The following is a 9,954-nucleotide window of genomic DNA, read 5'->3' as shown; positions in this document are numbered from 1 at the left end:
CTGATTTGACGTTCCACTTAAAAGTTTATCGTAATTATGATTCGTTGAATTGGTACCTGCTGCTTTATATTGGGTGCATGCCTTAGGGTATTTGAACTAATGATAAAATATTGTTTACAACTTCTGCCTGGCACTGGCTTTGGACGTGTTCAATTAGATTCCTCGACTTCGTCAGTCGATGTTCCAATGGTACACCAAACGGTATTATCGTCGTATTTGTTTAGGTAAGAACCAATGCATAACTTTGTAACCTAATAAATGTATTATGAGCTCTACCAATTTAGCTACCTTTCTACCTCGGCACAGCCACGGTATTTCTGAGCTCTATACTATTTTCAGTTACTGCATGAGGTTCGGTTTGTTTAATGTATCGGGAATGCAAGAACAGATTGAATTCCTTGTGAGGTACGAAGCATTATTTTAATTGCAGGTCCCATGGTCATCGTCGTAGATGAACTAGTTTGTGTCATTTGAAGTCTGTTTAATTTTGATCATTACTTCGAGGGACTTTACTCCGAGGTTTCCTTTGGGATTACGTCAATCTCTCTTTGCCTCTGAGGGGTGATATTTTATTTGATCACACCTCGTTGTCAAATTAATTATTTAAATTGCGCCTGACGATAAAATAAAAACAAACAAGATTTCGTGGCTCCTCGCGTCATTGAGCACATTTCACAACTCGAGAGATGGAAGATTTCACTAGTTCCTTCAGTTGTTCCCTGAGCTTTTTCTGGGTAATGGTGTAAAGGGCCGTGTTTGTACAGCAGCTCAACAGCTGCAGCATGAAACCTAGGTCTTGCACAAAAATAGCTGGACCGGTAAACACAACGCGAACATAATACAACTGGACCCATATGAAATACCCTGTGAACAGCGACCATAACAGGATGAAATTCGCCGAGATAGCATACAGCAAAGTGACGGATTTCCTGCGGCTCTCCATCTCTGGGTCTCGAAAACTCTCCCGACTGCTGGCACCTCGAAGTCTTCTGCGCACCCTGCTAGTCACCAGAATATGTCTTACAGTTAACCCATTGAGCAGCAAAATGAGGACAAAGGGGATTGCCGGTGTGAAGATATAATGAACGAATGTGGCTGTTGCCCAGTTCTCTGATGTCCGAACACCTTCTCTTGTCAAACAAAACCAAGGGGAATTATCAATGAGATATTCACCTGTGAACATAAAATACCAGAAAATGTTCTTCGAAAAACTTAGCACGCTCGCCGTTCCAAGTACAAACGTCGCCGTTTTCTCGGTGCAATAATTCCTTTTCATCTTCTGGTAACAAATGGCTACAAACCGATCAAAGGTGAATGCGACGGTGTACCAGACAGACCAATCTGTCACTGTATAAACAAGGACGGCGTGAATATTACACAAAGGGATGGACTTGAGGAAACGGAAGTTGTACCTGTAGGCAATTGGTATCTGCCTCATTATCAGATCGAAGATAACGATCAGTAGATCCGCCGCCGCCATTGCAAGGAGGTAAAGCGTGACATTTTTGGACAGACCGCAGTTCCCTCGGGACAGGATCTTAATAGTCACTGATATTACTGTAAAAAAAGGAAAATAAATTATATTTCTGACGCTGAATAGAGTTCAGAAATAAACAGTAAACGACTGGTTACTTTACAAATCCCCCGAAAACTAAAGGAAGGTCGAGCCATGTTTATGGATTGTAACTGTGGGGAGAGTTGGTGACCAGAAACGAGCATCCTGTGTAAAAGCAATTTCTTGCCATGCATCTCTGCCGGGTTACATACGCATCTTACTCATAGCCAGGACTATGCACTGTGGGGTACTTCCAAAATAAATCCATGTGATTGATACCAGCTCGATTACCATAACTGCCGGCACTACAAGGGTGCTTCCGTGTCCATTTTACTGTAATTTTAGAACACGTTCCATTCTCTTTGGCTTGGCTTCGCGGACGAAGATTTATGGAGGGGGTAAATGTCCACGTCAGCTGCACGCTCTTTTGTGGCTGACAAGTCCAATGCGGGACAGGCAGACACGGTTGCAGCGGTTGCAGGGGAAAATTGGTTGGTTGGGGTTGGGTGTTGGGTTTTTCCTCCTTTGTCTTTTGTCAGTGAGGTGGGCTCTGCAGTCTTCTTCAAAGGAGGTTGCTGCCCGCCAAACTGTGAGGCGCCAAGATGCACGATTTGAGGCAATATCAGCCCACTGGCGGTGGTCAATGTGGCAGGCACCTAGAGATTTCTTTAGGCAGTCCTTGTACCTCTTCTTTGGTGCACCTTTGTCACGGTGGCCAGTGGAGAGCTCGCCATATAACGATCTTGGGAAGGTGATGGTCCTCCATTCTGGAGGCGTGACCTACCCAGCTCAGCTGGATCTTCAGCAGCGTGGATTCCATGCTGTCGGCCTCTGCCATCTCGAGTACTTCGATGTTAGGGATGAAGTCGCTCCAATGAATGTTGAGGATGGAGTGGAGACAACGCTGGTGGAAGCGTTCTAGGAGCCATAGGTGATGCCGGTAGAGGACCCATGATTCGGAGCCGAACAGGAGTGTGGGTATGACAACGGCTCTGTATACGCTTATCTTTGTGAGGTTTTTCAGTTGGTTGTTTTTCCAGACTCTTTTGTGTAGTCTTCCAAAGGCGCTATTTGCCTTGGCGAGTCTGTTGTCTATCTCGTTGTCGATCCTTCCATCTGATGAAATGGTGCAGCCGAGGTAGGTAAACTGGTTGACCGTTTTGAGTTTTGTGTGCCCGATGGAGATGTGGGGTGGCTGGTAGTCATGGTGGGGAGCTGGCTGATGGAGGACCTCCATTTTCTTCAGGCTGACTTCCAGGCCAAACATTTTGGCAGTTTCCGCAAAACAGGACGTCAAGCACTTAAGAGCTGGCTCAGAATGGGCAACTAAAGCGGCATCGTCTTCAAAGAGTAGTTCATGGACAAGTTGCTCTTGCGTCTTGGTGTGAGCTTGCATGCGCCTCAGATTGAAGAGATTGCCATCCATGCGGTACCGGATGTAAACAGCGTCTTCATTGTTGAGGTCTTTCATGGCTTGGTTCAGCATCATGCTGAAGAAGATTGAAAAGAGGGTTGGTGCAAGAACGCAGCCTTGCTTCACACCATTGTCAATGGAGAAGGGTTCATCCAAATGCTGAGCTTTATTCCATATAATTAACCGGTGCAGAGAGAAAGACATTTAAAATCTGGCGATGTATGTTGGGAGGAATCTGGCAAATTTATTGTTGGGAACAGATTGAGCACGGTGGTGTTAGAAATTAAAGTACCTTTAAAGAAATTGCTCGAGACAAAAATTGAGAACAAAGAACATTTATTACTACAACAATGCAAAATTGGGTGCTTCCCCTTACCCTGGGAATACACACATACACTGGGGCTCACCCAACTTTTATACAGTTGATTTCAGTATAGGAATACCCTCCCCCTTACATTCTTCTGCCTCCTGCTGGAGAGGTTTGGCATTAGGCAATCCTGCCTGCCTACGTGCAATTTCAGTATACTTGGGGGGGGGGGGGGGTATCCTGTCGGTGTCCCTTCATGTTATTGTCCTTATTCACACCTTCCTGATTCTCGGGGCTACAGTCTCTTGATATGCAGAGTTGGCTCATCCTGTCTAGGGTTGGCTAATTTAATATGTATAAATCTGTGTAAGGTTAGCTAATTAGAAATGTATGACTTGGTACTTCTGTCCAGGGCTAGGAGACCCTTATCTGATCCAGACTACCTCAACTTCCTACATTCTATTGTACCTTACCATTCCTTATCTTAGTCTTATGGTCTTGTCACAAAGACTAGAAGATTCTTATGTTAATCGTGCTGACTCTGCTTTCCTGCATCCTAAGCCCCAAGCTTATCCTGTTTGAACTGGTTACAGCCATTTACTGATGGACTTTAGTTTCTTCCATGTTCATAATTTTAGATCAATTTTCCCATCTCTCACAGTGGCATTTTTTGTGGGGTTGTTGACAAGTAAACTCAATAAAGATCTTCTCCGGTAGGTTGAAATTCATTTCTGTTCGTGTTTTGACATGGTTAGTAGCTCCAATCCACTTCTTCGCAATCTGATTAACCTCTTTTAGATTGCATCGAAAATTTACTTCCTTGTCCTTTGATACTTGTCTCCCAATAATGACGCTACTCATGTGTTGGATTAGGGCGCCCACACTACGGGTGCTCAGCCGGTCAAAAATGCATTTACCCTGACCACGTCATAGGTAAGACATGCTTCCAATTGCAGCTCGTTAAAAAATTATATTAAGGTATTAGAGCTTGGGTAGGATGAACTACGGAACGTTCGGGAGGCTGATGAGGTGCTAAACATAAATTACAGGAAGGAGTCACACCCAGGAGACAGAAGGGAAAGGATAAGGGAACAGACAGTGGACATACGCTTGAAAATGACCACATACCAGGTACAAACACCGAAGGTAAGGCCTCTGGAACAGAGTGTAACCCTGTGGATAAGGCCATATGCAGTGACCAGGAGTTCACTCATGAGGGGAACAATGATGAGATGAGATGATGTGGATGAGATCACGAAACCGGATGATATTTCCCCTTAGAGACAGAGTCCCGGAGATCTTCTAAAGAGTTAGGGTGAAAGCCAGAATTCGTGGAACATGTAGGGTCCAACGGTGTGGATAGGAAGAGTGATGAGCTCCTACTAAGTGAGTTCAAAGAGTTACCTGTGCAGTTGAAGGCCAGGACCTCCAGGATTATGATCCCAGTATTGTTACCTGTGCAACGTACCGATTAGGTAAGAAATAGGAGGATAATGCAGCATAATATATGGTTAATGAGATGGTGCAGGAGGGAGGATTTTGAATTATTGAGCTCTCTTTCAAGAAATGAGTGGTCTGTACCTGAAAGCCATTTTGCATTGAATCTGGAGTGGGACAAAGATCCTTGTGGGAATACATCCTTGTGGTACCAGATCCTGGGTATTCAAACAACATTTGTAGGGAGGTTGGGAACCAAAGCACCAGGGCAGATAGAGGAGTAGAGGATGATATATACCATAGAAGTGAGTGGTGGAGCAGGGAACCAGCAACCAGCTGAAGCAGTGAATGTGTCGCTTTTGCAGAGATATGTTGATGGGAAGGATATGGTCAGTTGGACCAGGCAAAATAATAGTTCGGCACAGACTAGAAGAAATTGGGGGCCCATTTCTATGCTGATATTTTCTGTTTCTATGATATATGGAGACAATTACACCGGGATAATTTAGGTAAGTACAAAAATCATAGATTCAGCGTTTAACATGTAAATTAAACTAAATTGCGTTGAACCGTTTTCGTGGAACATTGCAATGAATGCAAGTGTCCCTTGTTACGAGCCTAAAAGGACCCCAAGACAAATAGTTACCTAACCAAATATTGTTTTTAATTATCTTTAAACATGAAAACAGAATCAAGCTTTCACTTAACTCTATTAACTTAACTAAACCCAATTTAACTCCCTTCTAATTCAATGCGCATGTGTATGTGATGTGTGTGTAAATGTAAATGTCATTCTTCCAAGTTCTCTGGTTGCAGGCCATTCTTATACTGTGCACAGAATTTAACATGTATCAAGTTCCATAGGCTTTGGTGCTTGAAAAGTAAATGTTTACCACCCAGAAGGTTCTTGTTGCGTTTGCAGAGAGTGATTTGCTCTTCCAGGATTTCCACAACTGAGGTACCACCATTAGGCACATCAGTGCCTTGCTGATGAAACTTGCCCCATCAGGGATGTCCATCTTTCTTTCAGGCTATTACAGAGTGCATTTCTGTTTCATTTATTCAAAGGGAAATATCAGACAAATAGTACTTCCAGCTATCCACCACTCTGGAGCTTCTGTTTCAGTTCTAACAAGTTTCTTAGCTTACAATGTACAGCTCTATCTCTCTCTCGATTTATCTCTCTGTCTCTCTCTCTCTCTCTCTCTTTTGTCTTTCTGTGCACTCGGTCAAAACCCTTGCATAGAGCTTTTTCACAACTAGAGCGGCTCCTCCTTCTAGCTTTAATGACGTCATTTCAATTAGCACTAACTTGTCAAATGTCCACAGCATTGTCCATAGTTTCAGCAAATTCTTCAATATGAATTCCTCAATATTTCAAATAAGATCATATTCTATCACACCCTTTGCTGTGAACATATTTGTTCCAGATGTGCAAGACCTTTCTTGGGTGACCATTTCGTTCAATGAAATGGCTCTGCACCGTTCCATTGAATGGGACAAGATACCAATGCAAAAGATGCTGCATTACAAAAGCCTAATGCATGGTCACGGCACGCAAGCATACACGCTTGTACACGCAGTGCTGACTGCGTCATAAATGACAAAGGACTTTAATCATTAACTTAGCATCTCTTTCCACTGTTGTTCCATGATCTGTTTTTTTTTGCTGCAGTGCATTCGGCCTGTTTTTCAGATTTCCAGCACTAATTGTTATTATTCCTCTTTGTTTTGCATATAATTGTGAGAATAAGAATGAACACCACGTGAAAATTGCACGGTCCGCCACGGAAGGGGAAAATAAGCTGTATATTCTTATCTCGAAGCGCGATAAAGAGTGCCGCTCCTCAGCTGGAACAATCTATAGTTACAGTATCAAGCTTTAGTTTAGTGAGACCATTCTTAATTGCTTCAATAATTTGTCTCCCGGAGCCAAATGAATCCTATGACAACTAAACTGAAATAATAGCCATTGTTCGTTTTTGAATGGGTTCCCTTTGCTTTCCATGATTTCCTGAAGATATTTGCAGACATTTATTGCATACTAAATTATTTCATGATCACGCTGACCATTTCCATCTACCAAACACCCCCTATCTTCCTTTGAAAGCCTTCCACTTGTCAGATGCCCTGATAACTAGTTTAGAACTTTCAACTGTGGGCCAATCCTGTCTTTTCCAGTAATTTCAACACTGAAGGGGTTACCGAAACTGGTCACGAAGTGATCTCTGATGGACATTTCAGGTACTTTCCCTGCTACGTTTCCCAAAATGTCGTCCAGTATCAGGCCCTCTCGGGTAGGGACGAATATATTTTTATTGTTGAAGACAATTTAATTGCCTACGTGAAATTATTGGGACAAATGGAAATACGAGGTTGCCAAGCAGTTCATTCTGTCTTGAATGTTGTTTGTGGCGCAACAATAAATGTTCTACTTTTGGAAGGATGGATTACTAAATGGATGTATCAACGTACCAGGAACACAAAGCACTGCTAGTATGTGATCGTAAATTTGAAACAATATTGCTGTTAGCTGTAATTTGGCAAGTTAATACACAGGGATTCAAGAAAGCAGAATCAACAAAAGTTAGAAAGAATAAAATGAGAATCGTTTCGGATCAATATCGTGCGCAGAAAAGCTTACCAGGAAGAGCAGTCATAGCCAAGATGGGATAGTAGATAACTTGAATTCCTCGGACCAGATAATATATTCGCCAATGCAATGGGCGTTCATCCCGTCTCAAAAACACTTCGAACGCCCAGAAAATATTCTTCCTCGTGGTTGGATCATTCTGATCCACGGTTCCTATATCCATATCAGTGAACATTTCTGCACTTCTGTTTTCAGATGTAAATCCTTCTAGAGACTGGCAAAGCGGGAGCTGGTACCCTCACTTTCAACTAACGGCAACTGCAAAATAAATACCACATTAATAGAGGAAGTGAATCCCTTGTGACATATTCAGATCCACTGAGGCTGTCGTTAATTATGTGCGCCAAAACAAACATGTTGATTCAACTCCTCTCCGCTCAACGTTTGTATCACAAAAAGTAGAACAGTTATCAGTCTGCACGTGTGTAAGAAATGGTCATCTTTTCGGTGATCCATGATTTCGCCGTTGATGCGAGAGAACCAGTAGACATAGGGAGGGAAATGAGGCTGTCAATGTTGTAGATCGTCTTTTCAAAACCTTAATAAGGTGCAAGACAGAAGACAAATAGCAATGTTTTCGCATCCCAATGTCAAACTGCAGAAGGACTGTTGAATAAAATGCAATATTTAATCAATGATGTACAATAATAACGATTATAAAGTAGTTATTTCTGGAACGATATAAATGTTTGTGATACACGACGGTCAATTTTGACTCTGTACGAATTTAGTTTCTGACATGTTCAATTCAACATGTTGCTATGAGAATAAACCATCAAGGTACCCGCTTGAGAGTAAACCGTCAAGGTATCTGATCTGCAACATGATGCTATACTGGGACCATTTGTGGCTGGCAGTATGCCAGTGGAAAGCATTGTGATGTGACCGCTGGAGATCTTGCAGCTGTCCGTGATCTGAGTTAAATTCATGCTGTGCACGAATAAAGCCGGACATATCGTTAAAAAGGGCAACATTTATTATTTCTACATTCTAGTATCTGCAGAACATGTTTTCGTATAATGAAGATATGTGTTTCTGTCCCAGTATTTCGATGTATGCATTTTTGCTAGAATTCCGGACTTTCTTGTATTTGAAACATTGCCACACTTTCAACGTGACAACTCAGCAATTATCGACAGAAGTAATATAGTTGGCAAGACCAATGGCAGGCAAGACACATGAGGAATTTAATGGGTAGAAGTATGAATTTTTCTATTATGACAAAATGGACAGGAGGATACGAGAAAAACACCATGACATACTGGTAAATTAAATCGCAGGTCGTTGTATGAAGCGGGCAATGCAAAGTAAGAAGGGAGTTAACAAACCTTGTGGACGTTTGGCATACATGGATAGGTTATGAACTAAGCGATAAGTCACCACTAACCTATGGCAACAGATTTAAAACTCCATGATTTCAGAAAGAGCTAGAGGATATTCATAATGTGAAGATGTTAAACAAAACGCTGTTGAACATGAGAAAAATAAATTAATTAAAGGCCTGTGATTGTTCTTCTTATTAAAAAAAATTAAGGGGCTTTTCGGTCCGGTTTTGCAATAGATTTAAGTTATCAGGAAAAGTAAATAAACTACAGGCATTATGTCAACCTTCCATAGGAGCTCTATAGAGAGCGTCCTGGCAGTCTGCATCACGGTGAGGTACGGTTGCTGCAGAGAAATGGATCAGAAGACAGTTCACAGGACCATAAGAGCGGCAGAGAGGATCAATGGGGTCTACATCCTACCCCCTACCCAACCCCCCATCCCCACCCCTACCGCAATCGATGTGATTATTGTCTGAAGTGGACACGCAAAATCATTGAGGATCCCTTTTCCCCTGCAAGCAGCATCTTTCAGTTGATCCCATTTGAAGGATTTACAGGAGTATTAGAGCAGCAGCACAAGGGTGAGGAATAGCTTCCTCCCACAGCCAGTGAGAAGGCTGAACCACAAAAGGAACTGCTCACACTAACCATCCGAGACTCTCACATGCATAAAATAATATCTCTTTGTGTATTTGTACAGTTGAATTACTTGTCATGCATATGTATTGTTTCTATGCAAGTATGTTATGTCTGGTTGTGTTTCTGCATGTTTTGCACCAAGGACCAGTGAACTCTCTTCCGTAAGTTTGTACTTGTACAATCAGATGACAATAAACTTGATTTGAAAATATCGGAAGGACGGAGCAAATTCTGCACTTTTAGAGGCAATTAAAGAGACTTTATTGAGGGCGGATCCTATCTGAAAAATCAGAATTGACTTCAATTGGCTGCTGAGAATGACTCACTTGGGAGAATGTTCCAATATATCAGAATCCATAAGATATGAGACAACCTAGCAAGCTAGATCTAAAATTCACAGTGATTATAATGCAATGACAATGGTCTAGGGTTTTTGTTCCTCGAGTAGTTTTCTCTTACACAATGCCATTGCCGGGTTAGCAGGATGTAGAAAGCAATAACAGAATGAATTCAATTGCAATTGAGAGATGATGCGTTTTGACAATGACGCTGAATCTTCATAGTTGAACTCTGACAAACAGAGAGAAACCAAAGCATTTTATTCCTAAGGAAATGAGCACAAGT

The 9,954-nt window shown here is 42.1% G+C and overlaps 1 protein-coding gene across 2 annotated transcripts; it reads right to left on the bottom strand.

The window, feature by feature from the left end:
• Nucleotides 1–373: 373 nt before the first annotated feature.
• On the bottom strand, nt 374–7,970 carry LOC138764896 (probable G-protein coupled receptor 139). Of its 2 annotated transcripts, none has more exons than XM_069941329.1 (2): nt 4,405–4,638; nt 374–1,557 (listed from the first exon to the last, which is right to left on the bottom strand). In XM_069941329.1, exons 1-2 carry the CDS (start codon nt 4,463–4,465, stop codon nt 659–661), a joined length of 960 nt encoding a protein of 319 aa, XP_069797430.1. In that variant the 5' UTR covers nt 4,466–4,638; the 3' UTR covers nt 374–658. The 2 variants fall into 2 exon arrangements, with proteins under 2 accessions (XP_069797430.1, XP_069797429.1); XM_069941328.1 differs by lacking the exon at nt 4,405–4,638 and adding an exon at nt 7,358–7,970 and having other exon boundaries at nt 377–1,557.
• Nucleotides 7,971–9,954: the final 1,984 nt, after the last annotated feature.

Source organism: Narcine bancroftii, chromosome 5, assembly GCF_036971445.1.
Source record: "Narcine bancroftii isolate sNarBan1 chromosome 5, sNarBan1.hap1, whole genome shotgun sequence".
Lineage (NCBI taxonomy): Eukaryota > Metazoa > Chordata > Chondrichthyes > Torpediniformes > Narcinidae > Narcine > Narcine bancroftii.
The sequence above is the reverse complement of the archived record's forward strand: the minus strand, read 5'-3'. Positions and strand labels throughout refer to the sequence as shown.

What these genes read in the sequence shown, in the direction of transcription:
- LOC138764896 (XM_069941328.1), bottom strand. Translation starts at nt 7,541, where the DNA reads ATGTTCACTGATATGGATATAGGAACCGTGGATCAGAATGATCCAACC. An exon ending in GGCTATGACTGCTCTTCCTG is followed by an intron (nt 1,558 to 7,357) that starts GTAAGCTTTTCT and finishes CTTTTTTTACAG; the next exon opens with TAATATCAGTGACTATTAAG.